Source organism: Glandiceps talaboti, chromosome 5 (genome assembly GCF_964340395.1).
Source record: "Glandiceps talaboti chromosome 5, keGlaTala1.1, whole genome shotgun sequence".
NCBI lineage: Eukaryota > Metazoa > Hemichordata > Enteropneusta > Spengelidae > Glandiceps > Glandiceps talaboti.
The window spans coordinates 19411941-19432656 of NC_135553.1; the positions used below are offsets into that span (position 1 = coordinate 19411941).

At 37.4% G+C, this 20716-nt stretch overlaps 1 protein-coding gene across 1 annotated transcript in view; it reads right to left on the reverse strand.

The window, feature by feature from the left end:
* Positions 1 to 20716, reverse strand: part of LOC144435455 (uncharacterized) — an 84395-nt gene that overhangs the window by 61362 nt on the left and 2317 nt on the right. Inside the window, exons 2-26 of the mRNA XM_078124049.1 lie at positions 19207 to 19323; positions 17806 to 18159; positions 17297 to 17410; positions 16401 to 16514; positions 14642 to 14755; positions 14355 to 14468; positions 13820 to 13933; positions 13374 to 13484; positions 12677 to 12790; positions 12269 to 12382; positions 12001 to 12114; positions 10626 to 10739; positions 10277 to 10390; positions 9550 to 9663; positions 9163 to 9276; positions 8185 to 8298; positions 7649 to 7762; positions 6965 to 7078; positions 6474 to 6587; positions 4981 to 5094; positions 4132 to 4245; positions 2181 to 2300; positions 1510 to 1623; positions 819 to 950; positions 120 to 318 (exon numbers count right to left, since the gene is read on the reverse strand). Coding sequence (XP_077980175.1) covers positions 120 to 318; positions 819 to 950; positions 1510 to 1623; positions 2181 to 2300; positions 4132 to 4245; positions 4981 to 5094; positions 6474 to 6587; positions 6965 to 7078; positions 7649 to 7762; positions 8185 to 8298; positions 9163 to 9276; positions 9550 to 9663; positions 10277 to 10390; positions 10626 to 10739; positions 12001 to 12114; positions 12269 to 12382; positions 12677 to 12790; positions 13374 to 13484; positions 13820 to 13933; positions 14355 to 14468; positions 14642 to 14755; positions 16401 to 16514; positions 17297 to 17410; positions 17806 to 18159; positions 19207 to 19323 — 3199 coding nt within the window. The remainder of the gene's footprint in view (positions 1 to 119; positions 319 to 818; positions 951 to 1509; positions 1624 to 2180; positions 2301 to 4131; positions 4246 to 4980; positions 5095 to 6473; positions 6588 to 6964; positions 7079 to 7648; positions 7763 to 8184; positions 8299 to 9162; positions 9277 to 9549; positions 9664 to 10276; positions 10391 to 10625; positions 10740 to 12000; positions 12115 to 12268; positions 12383 to 12676; positions 12791 to 13373; positions 13485 to 13819; positions 13934 to 14354; positions 14469 to 14641; positions 14756 to 16400; positions 16515 to 17296; positions 17411 to 17805; positions 18160 to 19206; positions 19324 to 20716) is intronic.

The following is a 20716-nucleotide window of genomic DNA, read 5'->3' on the forward strand; positions in this document are numbered from 1 at the left end:
ATGTAAAGACAACTGTATAGACCAGAGCAACGAAGAGGGCTGAAATACAAAACTATACTAGTAGCCATCGATCCTTCCCTTTCTTAATTACCCATGGAATATGCATCAATAATACTCACTTGTTAACGATGTAACTTTCTCTACAACTGCTAGATTTGTCAGTTGACACCCATGTCGTTAATAAGACTTCTTCACCGCCACATAATTCACATTGCCCTGTCCAACTTGTTGTTGTATCTCCGTCGTTGAATACAATGGTGAAACCAAATGTTGGTAACTTACTTTGTGTTGCTGAATAACCTAAAACTAATGTTGGACCTGTAGGTGTGTGGATAAAATATATAGCGTACGTGACTCCACAATGATTAAAATGTTATTATTCTGTCTAAATATATAGAGATAGATTATTCCCATAAACAACTGTCGGTTTCTAGTGAGTCAGCTGCAAAACGAAATAATTAATGGTGAAATAATGAATTTTACTAGAGTGGCTAAAATTGCTGATGCGTGGCTTATTCCATTCTATGATGGATGCAGACCGATATAGACACATCTTAGTAGTTGACATGATATGCCAGAAGATCTTTGACTAAATTATCTGAAAGACCATTTATTGAAAGTTGTCAATAAAAAGACCATATAAAAACCACCAAAAGACCAACATAAATCTATCGAGCTCAGTCTCTCCTCGATGAATACATTCAATATTTTTGGAAGAGTAGTACGTTCCGGATTTTTCCAATAATTTCTCTACCTGTTTATGGTAGACTCCAGTTTGTCTGTGATTACGTCACGACATATGTGTGTACGTTACTTACCTGCATCGTACCCGAGTGCTCTTTCTGCGGCCGAGGTGTAACTACCAAGTAACATACCGGTTGGTGTTGACTGTAGAACTATTTGGTCACCAAGCTGATTGTACCATGTTCCCGCCAAATCACAGAAATCAACTGTGCAATAAGACAAATAAAAATCAATATCGCAAAGTGTCCACGTACTTTGGTGTAATCACAGGGTACAGGACGAATACATGCGATTGCGATTTACAAATTGTTTTAACTATTTTAATGTTCAATAAAGCATGAATAAAGATACTATCTCCCATTGGTGTAATTTATTGCCAATATTTGTCTAGAGCTATTGTCAGCACCGGAAGTGAATTGGCTGATAGCAGCTACAGAAGACACATCAATTGGGAATAAATTACAATCAACATTCATAGCAACATCTTTATTGAACATAAAAATGTAGTCAAACACATGTGTAAGTCTTCGCATATATTCCTCCTGTACCCTGTGGTATAATAATCAAACGCCATCTAACATCAAAAATGACACTGAAAGTGGTATTTTTCGGTCTCCTGTACGTTTAAAAGTTACAAAATATATATCATTTCGCCAAAACCCGAGTTCGTTGTAAATAGTATCTGGTGAATGACAAACTATTTCCACTTCATGAAAATATTAATTAGAAAGATTTTTAAAATAAAAACTAAAGATATTTGTTTACCTATTTCGCAATTGACTCCTGTGTATCCCTGTCGACAAGTGCAAGTGTACATTGCCCTCAAGTTATTACAGGTACCACCGTTTCGACAGGGTAAACTTGAACATTCGTTGATCTCTGTTTGAAAATAATATCAAAGAAATCAAATCTTTCAACCGATGGAAGAGTAGAAAGTTGAACTATCCAATAGATATTTGTGATCACCCCCATAGACAAAGACATATACCTGGATCCCATTTGTATGATGTACACCCTGGAATGATCAAACCGAGTTTTGCAGGTTTTGAAATTGCAACAGTTTTCCTTAATTCTTGGTACAAAATACGTAATGTATTAACATAAAACGAGTCAAGAAGTCTAACTTTGTGCCCCCTCCTCCTCAGTCATCGCTTGTACCACCACCCAACTCGGTATCCTCGACTTATCGATCGTGTGCCCCCCCTCCCTCACTTCTCACTCATGACTTGTACCCCCATTCGAGCTCTGTATTCTTGTTTGAGCGGAGAAGTTTTATCGTGTGTCCTCCCCTTCTCCCCATTCATCAATTGTACCCCCATTCGAGCTCTGTATCCTTGTTTGAGCAGAACAGTCTTATCGTGTCATCCCCTTCTCCTCATTCATCAATTATACCCCCATTCGAGCTCTGTATCTTTGTCTGAATTGAGAAGTCTCACCTGATTGGCAGTATGTACCAGTATATCCAGCATCACATTGACAAACGAAAGCCCCAGGGATGGTTTGTGATACAGTGCACTGTCCATTAAGACACGGATTGCTGGCACAAGGGTCGGCACCTGTCCAAATGAAAATTTGCCTCCTATGAATGTACATTTCTTACAAAGTATCATTCCATCATTTTATTGCAAGGTTTGCATATTTATAGTTTAACTTAGTTAGTACTACTTTGATCACCAATGATCAGGGGAGTCGATGTTCATATCTTATGATTCTATTTGTTGGCAAAATAATTTAGAACGGAAACTAAGTATTGCAATTATTGTCAACAGTTTCGTGTTCGTAGGTTGAAAGATAATTACCCCATGTTTTGCCGAATCCCAAAATAACTATTCAAATGAGACCATTGGTCAAAACTATGGTCCTTATATATTTCAATGATATATGTCTGATTGGTCAAAAGTGTGGTCCTTACTTAACTAATGTTTCTGATTGGTCAAAATTGCGGTCCTAATATATAACATGTTTCTGATTGGTCAAAACTGTGGTTATTATTCATTTAATGTTTCTGATTTGTCAAAATTGTGGTCCTGATATATAACGTGTTTCTGGTTGTTCAAAAGTGCAGTCCTTATTTATTTAATGTGTTCACGGTAATATTGCTTGTGCAGGAGTGTTGCCAGGAGTGATTTTTAGTTAAATGATACACAGATCGTGTAGGGTAGGTGGCGTTAAAAATTGACAACGCCACAAAATACAACCATTCTACTAAACTATTTTGTAAAAAAAAAATATTTATTAAAAAAATATTTGTGAAAATATATCTGTACAGTTACTATGTGGATCGGTGAAATGGAATGTGAGTCGTGGACTTTTTATACGTTTGCCCATAGACAGTGGTTTCTTCACTTTCTATGGTTTGCCAGTATAGTGCCGTTATTAGTAGTGGTAAAGGTATTCCATTTAATTTGCTAAAGATTTTATTCTATCCAGGCACCTTTTTAATAAGTGGATATATAAATGTATGTCACCCTATTTTATAGAATGTTGAAATGTAGTGTTTGCTACCGTGTCAAGTGGATTTCAATTATCATTCAAACCGACCTCTTCAAGAGCTTTTGTCTGACATGAATGGCGATTCGAAAAGAGTTCTGCTTCATCGCTTTTTAAAATCCACTTTTGAACGAACGGTATACTCAAAGACATCGATGACCCTAAGTTATGTCAATATTGGACGTGTTAGTTGTATTTGCGTGATTCTTTTCGCATTTAAGGAGACCCAACTGTAAATAAATGTAGTCGTTGATTTTTCACGGAATTGCCCAAGTAGACAGTCAGTCACACTAAATGTGTGTCAAGACTCGACAAAATTAGGTCACGTGAATACGGTTTGAAGCGCGATCATGTTATTGGGTTTATATAGGTGGGTTGTTACGTTGACCCAGGAATGATGCTGTCACACCCCCCCCCCCTCATTGAAACACGTGATTAATAACACTGAATGATAAAACCCTAATGATATATATTATATATACTGAAGTTAGTTTGTTGTTCCCCTAAATTCAACGCAAGCTCAAAACTGACCTCAAATTGAGCACTGTGTACTCAAGCATAAACACTTTATCTACACCAAGTGAGTGTGCACGTGTATTATAATTATATATAATTTCATGAAACATTCATCACACAGGTGTATAAGCTTAATCTAGTGAATTTCATAAACATTGTCAACATGCCTTCGTGTCGCTGAAGCTCCGTTGTAATGTCTACATTTTGTACAGCGCTATTCCAAAGAAAACCAATACTTGTTATAACAATTCCTTCACTAGGATATATGTTGTGAAGTTTAAATGGATATTTTTTGTTGATGTTACCATGGATTTATTTATTGATCTATTATCTCAATTATAGATCAATGGTACGGTGTTACACACACGAACTTGAACTTACTTGTTTCACAGTGCTCGCCTATCCATTGGGAAGCACACGTACAGGTGTATTCATTAACACCATCAACACAGATTCCACCATTCTGACATGGGTTGGGTACACAGTCATCAGAATCTGAATCACGGACACAAATTTACTATTATTACAGTTCGTTATCAAGTGTACTGAACTCGTTCGTTGACAAGTCAAGGTGTATGTGTTTCTGGTAACGACGGGATTTGGAACTGTTTCGGACTCGAATTGTTGCAGATTCTGAAAGTTACATCCTATCCGTTCGAGTCCGTTCAAGGAAGGGTTGGGTCTGTTTTAATTACTAAAGTCTATTTTTGCATTGCAACTAACTCCCAAAAATCTTCCCTGAAGCTGCAATACACGACAATCAATTTCTCTCAAACTCATATCGAGGGTGTCACAAAAAACTCCTGAAAATAAAATTATGCAAACTAGACGCAGATTGGATTCTGACTCGGTACAGCTATTTGAAAGTATCTCATTAAAAATATGAAAACAATGGTTGGAATTTTTTGATCGTTTGTATTGCCTATCCCACATTCTCAGTGGGTAGTGAAGTGTCAACCATAGTCGACAGACCACGCTGTTCATGTATCTTTTACTATCGCTATAGACTTTTGTTTAGCTAGGGTGTCTGGTCCCTTTGGTCTGGTCTCCATAAACGAGTTGCTTCAATCAATGTTTTGACAATCTTGGAGAGACTCTTTAACATTGAACTCGTTAACAATGTCCACAGACATGAATTAGTGATACCGATTAATATACTTCAAGTTTATACCGAGAACATGCATGCAAATAGTGGAATACTGTATAAAAAAAATCCTGCCGTGTACTTACTGGTTTGACAGTTTGAACCTTCGAATCCAACAGTACATACACACGTGTAGCCATTAATGCCGTCAATACAAGTAGCTCCATTCAGACATGGTTGACTACTACATTCGTTGATATCTAAGGACAGGACGTATTGTACAAATTAATTCACAACTGATTACAATTAATATATAAATACACACTTTATAAATCATTTACTAAATGAGTTAAATAGTTTTTTTTCTTGCAAACTATTGTAAGGGTTTACTTCACGTAAGCCACATTGCATTTGGTTGAATATTTTAGTCCATTGAAAACTTTTTTCCTGTACCGGGTGTAGCGACCTATATTAAAAGGGGGTGTTGGGAAGAAGGTCGAGGGATGGATTATTCCAATTGATTACTTTTGTAAGTTCATTTTTGCTCACACGTGACCGGTTTTAAATCAGTGTTAAACATGTCAGAAGTACGTCTTCGTTGGCCTTGTTGCGAATTCGTACAATTTATCAATTTATTTTTACAATTTATTACAAAATGTATAAGTCAGAAATGCCACACTGAAATAACCAATGTATATGTAAGTTGTCTGAAACGGTTGCCACTATAACGGTTAAGACTCTAATAGTAATATTTGTCAGGTATGTTAACATACATGTAACAGTCGCTATATATTTTATAATTCATTTGTATAATACAACTTTGTAAGATCCACATGTCCCAGTTAGCTTGACGAACAGTCAACGTCATTGTTGTATTAACTAGTTATAGCTGGTTTTACCAGAACAGTGCTGTTGTTCTTCTGGTGACAAACACCATGGAAGTATAACCCACTGTGGGTTATACGTCCATGCATGTACAAACACCTATTGTCGTTGTTCCATTTTCTAAAGCTTGTGTAATTTCAAGCAAGCTGTGTATGTACCAAACACAGAGGTAACAAAAGTAATCATTTTAGAATTATAACCATATTCAGACCTTTGATTCGAGGTTGTGCAAACGCAGTGGGTAAACCCTACATCTTGAATGAAGAGCCGTTATATCCCATAATCACAGTTTATTTGGATGTATCATAGGGATTTCGAAGATCGTCATGATTTATGTGGATTACGGCATATAAACATTTCTTCAAGAATGGCCAGTAAAATTGTGGTAGACAAAACTCGAATATCACAGAGTTGTTCAATGGTTGATCAACCACTAGTATTTGTGATATACATATGCAATCATATGAGACAGATAAATGTCACTGATTACGACTGGCATGTTGACGTGTCGCCAGTAGGTCTATCCATCGTACGAAACATCAAAGCCCATCAACCCATTTCACTGAAATCCCCGGCTGAAATCACTCACCGCATATGTTCAAGCGGCATCACGCCAACACTTCAGGTCACAAACGTACACAGTGAACCGATGTACCAATATGTGTTGTAGATACCATCAATTACATGAATTAATTGTAACTATATAAAAATCTACACTATCGTATTGGACGTGCACGCTTATTAAGTCACTCACTATTTTCACAGTGAACGCCGTCCCAGCCTGCAACACATTGACATACGTAACCGTTCACATCGTCGACGCACAATCCACCATTCTGACAAGGACCACTAGCACATTCATCGGTGTCTGCACGTTAAAAAACGTCCAAAAATGTTAACATTAGTATTCTGAAGATTTGCAAAACATCTGATTTTTACAACATGTACACATGCAAAGGAATGATTCGTCGTTTCAAATTCTTAGAGTTGGAACAGGTAAAATTTATGTACCGTATCACGCCCTCATCGATCGGACGATTCTTTAAATTTGAAGTTGGCATTTACAATGTTAATGGTAGGAATAGAAGATTGTTGATTTGAGGGGTTGAAGTGCGCCCTCATACTACGCTTGTGTAGGTACCTTCATCTATTATGCAAAAAATGTCATCCACAGACAGCGAAATAACTCAAGGGAATCACTCAAGGAAAAAAATTTGCGTGGAAATAATTTTGTTATATACTTACTAATTTGGCAGACAACTCCTTCATACCCATCCGGGCAAAAACACATGAAGCCATTGACCTGGTCTGCGCATACACCACCATTCAGACACGGGTTACTAGCACATTCATTGACATCTAGAAAAAATGACGTAAGGTACATTAGAATTTCTAATTTTTCCGTCGATCAATATATCAATCGCTAATACGATTAAAACACTGGTGCATTGTGGGTCAGGCAATACGTTCAGAAAAGTTGGCAATCTTTCCGATATAGATTTACTGTATTTTATTTGTATATACAATGCAAATGTGAGCAACGGCCATGGCAGGCAAACTAACAAGAAAACCTGGCTGACTAATCAAACTGGTTCGCTTCATCGGTGTAATTGAAAAAAAAAACCCCAGGATTACAAAGATGGATATCGCTAACATCGCCGGAAGACGGGGTTTTAATGCAATCGAAGACATTTGAATCGTTATTTTTATATGTCTGTTTTGCAAAACAAAACTTAAGCAATTTAAGGTTGACAACTCGACTTGTTGCTCTTCTGATTGATTTTTGGCACTTCTTGCTAAGTTCAATAACTATTCTCAGCGTTACAGTCGGTTACAATCATAACGGTGTTTTATGTTTAGTTGCAGTGCAATGTAGGAGATCGATGTCTCTATTGACATCATATAGGTACTTTTTGTGCCTTGGCTTACCTGTGTCACAATTGATTCCAGTATAACCTGGCACACATTCACAGGTATAGCCACCAACACCGTTCACACAGACAGCTCCGTTCTTACAAGGATTGCTGGCACACTCATCATCATCTATTAAAAATCAAAGTAATGGAATCCATGTAATATATATGTAAATCCTGCATACACAAATAAAAGATTCTCTCCTTAGATAACATGTTACATTTACATGTGAAAAGGATATTCATTGTATTTCACTTTCAAAATTTCAGAGTTTTTAAAAAAAAAAATTCAAATTTTTTTAAAAAAAATTCAAAAAAATTTCAAAATTTTTAAAATTTCAGATTCATTACGTAAATCCTTACCTGGAAATTTCGATTTTACAAATCCGTCCGTGTCAACAGATTGGCACAGTACATAATTGAGAACACGTGACCTTACTGGCAAGTTAGCATCATGAGGGGTCAAAGTTGAAATCGATTTACATAAAAATCGATAAAATTGACATGTATTTGCATAAGCGAAATTAGAAAGTATAACGTATTTGAACTCACCTGTTTCACAGTTTACTCCACTGAAGCCGAGAGGACACGAACAGAAGTATCCATCGATGAGGTCTGTACATACTCCGCCATTTTCGCAAGGGTTGCTAGCACATTCATTGATGTCTGTTTGCATGAAGAAAGATACACAAACAAATTATCTTCAAATTCCAATGCACAAGGGGATCCCGGCTTTAAGTTTTATTCCCTCAATTTTTCTTGATAAAAAGATCAATTTTTGAATAATGAATATATTTGTTTATTATACAATTAAAGGATGTTCAAGAAGTTCCCTCAATTTATTAAATAGTATAACATTTAAATACCATGTGCGATACTGTTATCTCGCGAGAACTAGATTTATCTCGAAATTTTGAATTATGATATATCTGTAATTATATTATACCAGTATATTGATGGCGCAAATCGAGAGATCTGATTGGTCTAGACATCGAACTAGCACGTCTAAAATGAGCGACAATACACGGTTGACATTGACATTTGTACTGTATTGTTAACGCATGGACGTTAGAGAGAGTTTGGAGAGACTCTCTTCAACGTCACTATATCTATTGGTTAAATGCAGTCGTTTTTCAGACTTTAGCAGCCAATTTTGTTTTGAATCCGTGACAAATTTCGTCCACCCCTTCTCAAACCCTAAACACTGCATAATACATAAGCAGTAACACTATTTTTACTTTTTGTGTTACTGCTTATGTCTCGTGCAGTGTTCGGGGTTTGAGAAGGGGGTGGACGCAGTTTGTCACGGATTATAGTTTTGCAACTGCTAACCGTCTTCTGTTATATATCACTACGCAAGCAATGCCATATTCAACACGTTCATGTGTGAAACACGCCGGTGTGATGTTCAACTCACTACATTGTAGTTATGAAGGACTTTGATAGTAAATCTGTGTCTAATTGCGAGAGTCCTAGAATACTTAAAGTTCATTCGAAAATCGACGTGGTTATATATTTGAAAGTACATACTTATTTCACAGAAAATTCCTGTATATCCAGCGGGGCAGTTACAGACAAAGCCATTGACCTGGTCAACACATACACCACCATTCTGACATGGTGCACTGGCACATTCGTTAGTATCTGGAAGAGAAGAGAAGAGTGTAATTGAAATATTTTCTGTACTGTACATGGATGTGTGGTTATGTGGACATTGGATTGGACAGCAGAGGGGAACGAATATCTTACATTCACTGCACCAGAACTATGTGACGTAGTGTGTGTGTGTATGTGTGTGTGTGTAGGGGTGGGCTAATGTTTACTATGGCAGTATACAAGACATGATTTAACATCTATACTTCATAGTTTGTCTTTTGAAGACAGTAAAAAGGGACATATATCAGCGAATTAACTTACTTGTGTCACAATTGGTTCCAGTATAACCTGGCGCACATTGACAGGTATAGCCACCAACGCCGTTCACACAGACAGCTCCGTTCTTACAAGGATTGCTGGCACACTCATCATCATCTGTGTGGGTAAATAAATATCGACATATGTCAGGGAAAGCGCGTCATCGGAATATCTGATAGTACGATTTGATGAAATGCTATTTTTTTTTTGTTTTCGACATTTATGTAGACCAGCTTTTTTGTCAGACACTGGACCTCATAAGCTCTCATAGTACTTACTACAGTTAATTTCACAATACTGTTGATACAACCACACAGAAACCAACAAGAAACTGCATAATTATGTCACACTTCAATAGCAAGATGGCATTTTTTGCTACATTTTATAGTCTGAAGGAAATAAAGCATTGCAACTCCATACAGACATTCGGGCGCCAATCTTTTTCTTAGTATCAAACACCCAATGAAGGGCGCGTAAAATGTCCTTTGCGGTGTTCATTTGATGTCTGTAGAGTGGCATGTGTAGTTCATTTCACTTAGACAAAATGTAGCAAGAAACTGTACTCATTCAATCTTGCTATCTATAAAGTGTAGCATTTCAAGTTTCTTATTGGTTTCTGCGTGGTTGCAGCAAACAGAAAAGCTGAACGGTATTGTGAAATTTGCCGTGGGTATACAGCTTTGTTGGCTTTGTCAGGAATTGTAAGAATACTTGAAGACATTAGACTCACCAGTTTCACAGTTTGTGCCACTAAAGCCATTGAGACAAGTACAAATATATCCATTGATAAGATCTGTACATAAACCACCATTTCGACATGGGTTACTAGCGCATTCATTGATGTCTGTTAGAATAAAATAAAGAATTAAGTCTTTACATGTACAAATCTTATCGGGGACATGTCGACAGGAAAGTGGGGATCTAGGACTTTTATCAGTTACGGTTTTAATACAGTCTTTCAAGTTATGTAATCTGATCTTGATGAAGTCGAAATTGCAGTTTTATAATAATGTATTAATTTACACTAAAATTGGACCAGTTCACACTATTGACCAAATTAATTCAGTTACACTACTCACTTATTTCACAGAAAACTCCTGCATATCCAGCGGGGCAGTTACAGACAAAGCCATTGACCTGGTTAACACATACACCACCATTCCGACATGGTGCACTGGCACATTCGTCGGTGTCTGGAAGAGAATGACAGGGTACCCTTCAACTTTTTATACTACCAGGTCTTACTAGTGTGTGATATGTTCTTAATATCGCGATGATGCAGTTCTTGCCAAGTATTTCACTCATGATGAAAGCATATTATGTAGAAACTTATACTGGTGAAAAAGCTAACGAATTTTGACACGGATTTCTTTTGCATATATATACGACTATAGATCACTGTTATAACAATATGTGTCTTTATATATATATATATATATATATATATATATATATATATATATATATATATATATATAACTCGGTGAGTATCAATCTGCTAAGACAGTGCTCTATACCGCAGTGGCAGAGCGTAATAGTTTTGGTAGTACAACCAAAACTATATATATATATATATATATATATATATATATATATATATATATATATATATATATATATATATATATATATATATATATATATATATATAAAGACACATATTGTTAACACAGTGATCTATGTCATACAATACCATTTGGTAGATTTAAATTTGTAAATGACTTATCAAGGTAGCTAGTTATGTAATAGTATCAAACTAGTGAAATATATGCATGATTAAAATGATTCAATATTTTTACGTACACGTGGCTTCCAGACACATTATACCATGTGTGACTGATTTCAAAGGACCCGACACCTTAACGTGACATACTGAGTGTACAGTTTGTCCAAGAGAAGAGCTCTTAAAAGAATCTGATATTTGATCGGGTGTGGGGAGTTACAGCAGTGCATAGTTGTGAACGCTAAATGTAAAGACGCAAGACGTGACGTGCAGTTCGTCGTCAGTGCATAATTATAATTCATGGTGATGTATCAATTGCGGGGGTTGTAGCGCCACCATCGTCCAATACTTAGTCGATCGACGTTCACCAACTCGCGATCCTTTCCTGTAAAATGTCACGAATATCCTGAGCTGCTCATAAAATTGCCTTGTTTTAGTGTTTCACGGATTTTATTTTGACTTCGAGATCGTGTACCGCGATGCGATCATTGCAGTCCAAGACGAAATCAACGTGTCAGTCAATTGATTATCTACCGTGATCGTGTGGGCGCCCTCGTGCGATGCCTCTATTAAAAGCGTTGCAAAGTGGGTAACCAGAATTCAAAGCTCTAGTACAATTTTCATTCAACATTTACTATATTCTGCAGGAAACAGTTACTAACTTACCTGCATTACACGTCACAAGGTATATAGTTTTTGCGTTAAACGTTGCCTTGTGTACACCTACTAACCTGTGTCACAATTGGTCCCAGTATAACCTGGCGCACATTGACAGGTATAGCCACCAACACCGTTTACACAGACAGCACCGTTCTTGCAAGGATTGCTGGCACATTCGTCAGTATCTGATAAAATTTATGAAATTTCTTGCTTAGAAAACATTCATACATGTATATGTAATCTTCAAAGTATATTGTAAAATAGAGTAAAGACGTTCGACACATTAAAATGTCACAATTTCTGGATTATTTGATAACCAACGAATCTACATGTTCTTACCAACGTCGCAGTTTGTTCCACTATAACCAATAGCACAGGTGCACACATATCCATTCACAAGGTCTGTGCAAATGCCCCCATTTCTACACGGATTGCTGACGCATTCATTGATGTCTGTAGGAATGAACAAACAAACAAACAAACGAAAGAATGGATTAGTTAACTTAGACTTTCTCCGAATGATCCACCTCTCTCTCCCCCCTCTCTCTCCCTCCTCTCTCTCTCTCTCTCTCTCTCTCTCTCTCTCTCTCTCTCTCTCTCTCTCTCTCTCTCTCTCTCTCTCTCTCTCTCTCTCTCTCTCTCTCTCTCTCTCTCTCTCTCTCTCTCTCTCTCTCCCGACACTGATTTCAGTCAGTATAGACTCCTATAGTTATAAGAAGAATAATGGTTAATAGCTTAAAGACTTACTCGTTTCACAGAATTGACCCGTCCATCCTGGCAAACAATTACATTGGAATGCGGCCAGCAAATCCTCACAAGTGCCGCCATTTTGACAAATGACACCATTACATTCATTTGTATCTGAAAGATAGACGTATATACAAAATTACTCGTTAGACTGCTTGCAGGGTACGGTGAACACTATCATTGAATCTACAGTTCTTTCGGATAGGATAAATTCACCGTCGTATGAAAAACGTTTAAAAAAATTCCGTGCAAAAGAATTCTTGGGAAGTTTACAAGTTATGACGTCATATCTACTGATGATGTCGTAGCTATGAAATGATGGAAAGAAATGTTTGGTTGGGGGGGGGGGGGGTTACCAGACAACTTTGGCAACTTCGAAATACACAAATGTCTCTAGATTACACCTCCTCACTGAAAATACAGTAAAGGAGTGTAGTCTCTATAACTTTAACTGATTCGTTACAGTGGATTGACTTCAAGTTGCCCGGCCTACTCGCTGTATGATTAATAGCCTGCCCGCAACGACAAGTTGGCGAGAAGTTGTCGTCACTTTAATTTGAACTCAGGGGTGTGTACGTTCTGATTTATGCCGCATCTGGTTAATTGATACTTGGGACAAACTTCATAGCATTAAAAATGTGCTTCATTTATAGAAATTCTTACTGTACTACCTATAAATGTCCACTGAAAGTCTTACCGATGTTACAATTAGTTCCTTCCCAACCGTCGTCACATATACACGTGTACTGATCAACACCATCCACACACTGTCCGTTAACACATGGATTACTGCTACACTCATCAACATCTTCATGTGAACAAAACAATGAAAGGATCACGTCGTTAACTTTGTGTTGTGAACTGTAACTCCAACACTATGATGACGTCATCATCATCATCATCATCATCATCATCATCATCATCATCATCATCATCATCATCATCATCATCATCATCATCATCATCATCAATAATAATGGTTTATTTTACTCAGTAGCTGAATTCAAAATGCTATTTTTCTTCTAACTCAAAACCAAAGAGATGAAAAACAGTCAAATAATATCTTTACATAGCTCAGAACTGATTGGAACTTGTAAATGTTCAAAACCGATCGAGAATTGCTGCAACACATTTTAATCTTACCTATTTCACAGAGAGTACCAAAGTATCCTGAAGGGCAGAAGCAGACGAATTTGTTGATCTCATCGATGCATTGTCCTCCATTTACACATGGGCTACTCGAACATTCATCAAAATCTGGCGAAATAAAGGGGAATGAGGTTAACATACTTGGTTTGATCGTAGGATAGCTGATTGATTTACTTTATATAAATGTTGTCTTTAACATTTGTTGAAATGTCATTACACTTCTAACACTTTCACCAACATGTGCATCACTGCATGCACCACCGTTCTCATTACCACTTTTGTTATCACTGTCACTTTAAATCGAACGCCGCCGCCGCCGCCACCACCACCACCACCACCACCACCACCACCACCACCACCACCACCACCACCACCACCACCCCCATCACCCCCCCCCCACCACCACCACCACCACCACCACCATCATCATCATCATCATCATCATCATCATCATCATCATCATCATCATCATCATCATCATCATCATCATCATTATCATCATCATCATCATCATTATCATGTCACTTACCAATTTCACACCTAAGGCCAACATATCCCGGTACACACGTACAAGTGTAACCATTGATATCATCAGTGCAGGTGGCGCCATTCAGACAAGGAGAACTGGCACACTCGTCAATGTCTAGTTTCAGAAAATAGAAAATACAACATATCAAATGTAACGATTTGTTCGTGAAACCTATAACAACTGTTTCTATTGACAAATATCAAATTTGTTACTGAGTACCATTGACTTGATTGGTCTCTTCAAGAATTATGCTAACTTCATGTAGTTAATTTTGCAATAGCACCCACCTTCTTCACAAAACTGTCCCTGGTATCCTGGTAAACATACACATACATAGCCATTGACCAGGTCGTTACAGGTAGCTCCATTTTGACAAGGGTTACTGGCACATTCATTGACATCTGCAAAACAGGTTATAAAGGCATCGGTAAAGTATGGTAATCTAGTATATATTGTTAGGAAAAGGGGGGGGGGTGGTACGAAGTATATACCCTTTCTATTCAGTTATAACAAAAGTCTAAGAATACAAACTCTGAATGATGGACACTCATGGTGACATTTATCAACCCTTCCAACTTTATTAAACGTATCAATCAGTGCAAATACTCGTCCTGTTATCCCCGGTCTGTTGTGTGGTCGTCTCAAAGCTTCATCGACAACTGTTATTGTAACGCTCTGGCAGCTGCAGAATACTGCTGCTTTATTGCACTGCTTTTGTCAAATTGAAAATTGTCACGTTTGAACCGACAGAGAGATTTGAATTCGTTACGGTGAAAGGAAAAACTTACAGTCAGTCTTCGCGGTAAATCGTTATAGCATGATGATGGTCTCTGCGATTGCATTTCATTCACGGTACTGCCGTTAAAGAGCTCACTGAAAAAAGTTTGTTGTATGTTAATAGCATGACCGGTCCCATTGTGAACACCGATATAGCACAAGCATGTAGAACAGTGTACTTTTATTATAAAGTAGACACATTGACATATTAAAGCTGGGGAGTTATTGGGGTTATGGCGGGGTTAGGGTGGGGACGTGGGGTTAGATTCCCTTGCATAGAGCTGATTGAATAACCACTCACTCGTGAATTACAAATGAAAAGGACCATAGTGATAAAATGACAATGTATACACATATACCACACGTAAATTATTAAACTGAGGTTGGGCAATCAAGGGTTAAGGTTTGGGTTGATAAGAATAGGAATATGGTTAGAGTCTGTCACCAAAAGTAATTTGCACCTTCTTACCAGTACCAGGATACATGCTGTATTCCGGCAATACCCACTTTGCAGCCATTAAAGAAAATATCGCGTGAGGGCGCCCTACGTTAGGAAAGCTTACGCGATGGTTTAGATTTGTCATTATCGCCGCGCCAGTCACTTGTTCCTCGTACACGCTGTGCATGAAGACGCCAATAACGTGAGTGCAGAATACTTCCGCGAGTATATGATTAAAAGAGGAACGAGGAAATTGTCGGATAAGCTTCTTCAAAGATTTATAATTAATTGGTATAGTCAAGAAATGCCGAGATTGACCTTAGAACGTGACCAGGTGCGTGACGAATTCAAGTTCCAGAGAATGATCGAGAATGAAATAAGCGAATAAAAAGGAACGGTCGAACTCGTAAAGATGACAGTGCTGGTTGATATGAATGAAGTAAAAGTCTAAGTTGCCATGACAACAAAAAGTATTCCCCAATATAAAAACGCTTCGTAGATTTATTTCACTCTTAGTATTTCACCAAAGTTTGCGGTCGGGCGAGTAATTTCGAAAGTTGGCTACAACTTTCAGCTTTACACGACCACTTGAAACACGTCATGGAAAAATTAAGGTAACCGTGTGAAGCTAGTGCACGTGTTACATATGAGGCGAATGTGTAAAGTTTCCCATTTTTAGTGCAACCCGCCTTGGCAACTCTCATTTCCGGTCCGAGCCAGAAGCTGTTGCATCCGAACAGCGCCGCCTAGTGATCAAACGTCCATCTTCCTATTGCCATGGTAACGGTATATTGGCCACTTTTCTGTACATTTTGATCTTCAATACTTACTTATTTCGCAATTAGCGCCGATAAAACCAGGCTGACACTGACACGTATATGAATTGGCACCATCTGCACACGTTCCTCCATTCAAACATGGCTGACTGTTGCACTCGTTGATATCTGTATACGTGTTAAAACAAATACAGGAACGTTCATTTTCTTCAATTTCATTACAGTAAGATCTTGGCATCACACTCATACACGATTGAATGCCTTTTTAGATCAAGGCGGCAAATATGTTCCGTGTCTTAAGATTGTTTAAATGTAGAAAAGATTTAAAACGTGAACGCCCTCCACGAAATCAGAGGTCCCAAATTTATACTCTAGTTTACCTTTATTTTTGTTCTGGCAGTGGTCTCATGGGACTTACCAGACATTGACGTATATACATTAGATGAACAATTAATATTCATGACTCCTGTTAATTACCTTCAGATAAATAATTCTGTATACTTAAAAAGCTTATTGTCCATCTAATACACATGTACACATACCCACCCCAACCCCCACCCCCACACATGTATGTCTGCTAAGTCCCAAATAATGCAACAGTGGACCATTGCTGGAACAATGGAAGTGACCAAGAGTTTCAATTTGACGGTTTCTCGGCAATCCCGTGACATTTATGTGATGGGAAATCATCACGAAATGACTCTCTAGAATCCAAAATATATTTCCCGGAGAGGAGTTCTCCTGCAATTGGTAGTTTAGGTTGTATATATGTACAATTAGATTTACAAATAGTGTACCCAGGGATCGGGAATGGAATGGTTCAGACATTATCTTGTGTAGAGATTAACCCCGTCGACAATTATAAAAACTGATAAATAATTATAATAATAATGATAATGATAATCAGAAACAAACACTTTGATTAATCTATTATCGACTGAGTGACATACCTATTTCACAGTTGTTACCAAGAAATCCTGCAGGACAGGAACAAGTGTAGGAACGGACACCGTCATTACATTGCCCATTGTTTTGACAAGGAGACGACCAGCAGTCATCGCCATCTGTGTGATACGATAAAGTCGTGTTACATGTTGTATACAGCAACTACTCATAGTTGTGAAGAATTTGATTTACATAAATTTAATGGACATGAATATCACATACCCTGTTGGAATGTATGTATGTATGTATGTATGTATGTATGTATGTATGTATGTATGTATGTATGTATGTGTGTGTGTGTGTGTGTATGTATGTGTGTGTGTGTGTGTGTGTGTGTGTGCGTGCGTGCGTGCGTGCGTGCGTGCGTGCGTGTGTGTGTGTGTATGTATGTATGTATGTATGTATGTATTCATTTTTACTAATTTTTTACTAATTAGTTTTTTTCATAAAGATTATTGATGACTATCGTAGGGTCATGATTACCTGTAACTTATTTACCCAAAGTTGATCTTACCTGTCTCGTACGATATGTCAAAACCGTTGTACAAAATATTCCTATCAGTGGAAAAAAGAAACCACAACTGGTCGGTATTCACGGTGACTGGTGCTGGTAACTGATTCTGTTCTGTGAGGTTACCTTCAAATGAACCTAAAGCTAAAGTAAAGTCAGCCGTCGGTCCATCCCCATACTCGAGAACATCTTTATGCAACTCAGTATTGAAAACATTGAACGTGAACGTGATCTCATTGGCTCCGTGGACACGTACGAGATAGATGCAGTTAAGACGATTTTCATATAGACCGGGATAGCCTGGTGATTGGATGGATCCAACGGCGTCTGAGTATGTACCCCCGCAATTAGAGATACCTGTGAGACAAATAGTGAATAACATAAATATTTAAAAAAAAACGTACATAATTATCGTCATCTTCCGACCGCAAGGGGGCGGGCTTCGATAGCACGGACCAGGTATTCCTTGACAAGTCAAGATGAGTTATTGTAAGAATCCGCTAAACCTGTACTGGCTGCAACTGAAGTATTAGCTTTTTTTTTCGATCAGATAACCATTAATATATTAACCCCAAATTTGATAAAATACAAACGACTAAACATATCAATTAGTAGTGCAGTGATGGAGGAACACGTGATGAAACGTGATCGTTATGGGACGCTTATTTTAGGGTGCGGACCCAAAAACTATATTTGATTGGATTGATTGTAGCATATTTATTGTATGTGCACAGCTACACAAGTACAGTTACCAACATGTGATTCAATACTCTTCAGGGTACATGGCATACTAGTAAGTCACTATATCGAATAAAACAGTTTCAAAATTGGTCCAGGTAATTCAAAATAAAAAACATTTGGAAAAATACACCCGTGTGGATCAGTAAGTTGGGTGCGTTCGTTTTTACATCATTTAAATGGCGTTGAAGACAGACACACCTGTTGTATTACAAAATGTAACATTATATCAATATACCTGTAAAGATCTAGAGAATTCCTAACATACATTATCAAACTTGTAACACCCATTCTCCCAACAGATACAAATGCCGTCCACCAACTCCCCCCCCCCCCCTTCCCCATTCTCGATATGATCTACCTCAGAATCTTATACAGGTTTTGATCGGCCGTAAAACAATACAAGCAAAACAAAATCAATTTGGTAGCAAAGAGATCGAAGGGAAATTCAACATTTACACCCTGTAAGAGAATAAAATGCATGTTCTACTTGACCCCATTTTCTGACATTCAACATTGCATACGGTCACCATGCCATACATGTGTTTGTCGGATACGGTGCGCACAGAATATTGCATACCATATTGTTAAACTTGGTACAAGTGCTGACATAATTACGACAAGATAGAATATAAAAACATGTAGAAATGTATAGATTAACTTTACCTGTGGGGTTTTCACAATCGTAACCATCGAAACCAATTGGACAAAGACACGTGTATTTATTAACTCCAAGTCCATCTATACAAGTGGCATCATTCTTGCAGGGGTTACTGGCACATTCTGTTGGTTGATCAGAGACATACTAGGTTTATAAAAACAACACAATAATGAGATGACGAGGTATTAAATTCAATTGAAACTATGGACCAAAGCGAACACAACTTTAAATTGAAAAAAAAATACATATTATACATAATACTCATATGAAGTACATATTTTAAACAATGTGAAAAAATATATTTGTATTAATTAATAAATTTATCAAAAATTACTATAAAATAGGTTATTTTGCAATATGGAATTTAGTTGCATTTCATTACCATCAAGTTTGAACCTGCTATCTTTATAGGCTTTTTTATACGACGTTTTTTTTGTTCATTGAGAATAGCATTTGCCCTTTGATATATACCTTAACAGTACAGGTTACGTCCATGCTGACAATGTCCGCCTGCTGGTTTATTAAGGAGACACTGGTCTATTATTTGCTATACCGATAGACGGACAACTAGGTACAAAGTACAAATACAAAAATCATTCATTTTTTCCCCTCAAGTATAAATGTGTTTGTACCTCTATGGTTTTTGCCTGCAGGCATTACGCACCCTGAGTATGTAGGATGAGAACGTCACTACAGTACAGGTTGTAACATGGCATTCGCTCTTTGTAAGGAGCATGGCGCCATTCGAATATATAGTAGAAGACGATGAACCACGGTTCATTGCACCCAATATATAGATATACCTTCTTTAATAGGAAACCGAGGAGAATACTAATACCACAGTTAATATATAAACCCTGTTTTGAATTATTGTGGTCATGAGGTCAACCAGTCTGATTAGACCAGAAACCAACCAAGACACCTGTAAACGGTATTGAAATGTTCTTTCTATAGTTAGGCTATTGCATGTGTATTTTATCATAAATCGAAGGGGTGTTCATTTTTAACTTGACTCCAGGTAGGGAATAGGTCTATTATAAAAAGAAACATGTCTGTCTGTCTGTCTGTCTGTCTGTCTGTCTGTCTGTCTGTCTGTCTGTCTGTCTGTCTGTCTGTCCGTCTGTCTTATGTATGTATGTATGTATGTATGTATGTATGTATGTATGTATTTATGTATGTATGTATGTATGTATGTATGTATGTATGTATGTATGTATGTATGTGTGTATGTGTGTATGTGTATGTGTATGTGTGTATGTATGTATGTATGTATGTATGTATGTATGTATGTATGTATGTATGTATGTATGTATGTATGTATGTATGTATGTATGACCAACCAATATTTGCATCTCGTCAATTCGTACGTACAAGTTCACGTGAACAACATTAGCATTTCATGTCGGGGCTTATTTACTATATGTACATTTAATAAATTTCACACTCTGCATGTAAGTAGAGTTACTAGGAAAGGTTGGTAGGTATGTGTAGGTACTTAAGTGGGTATACAGTGTA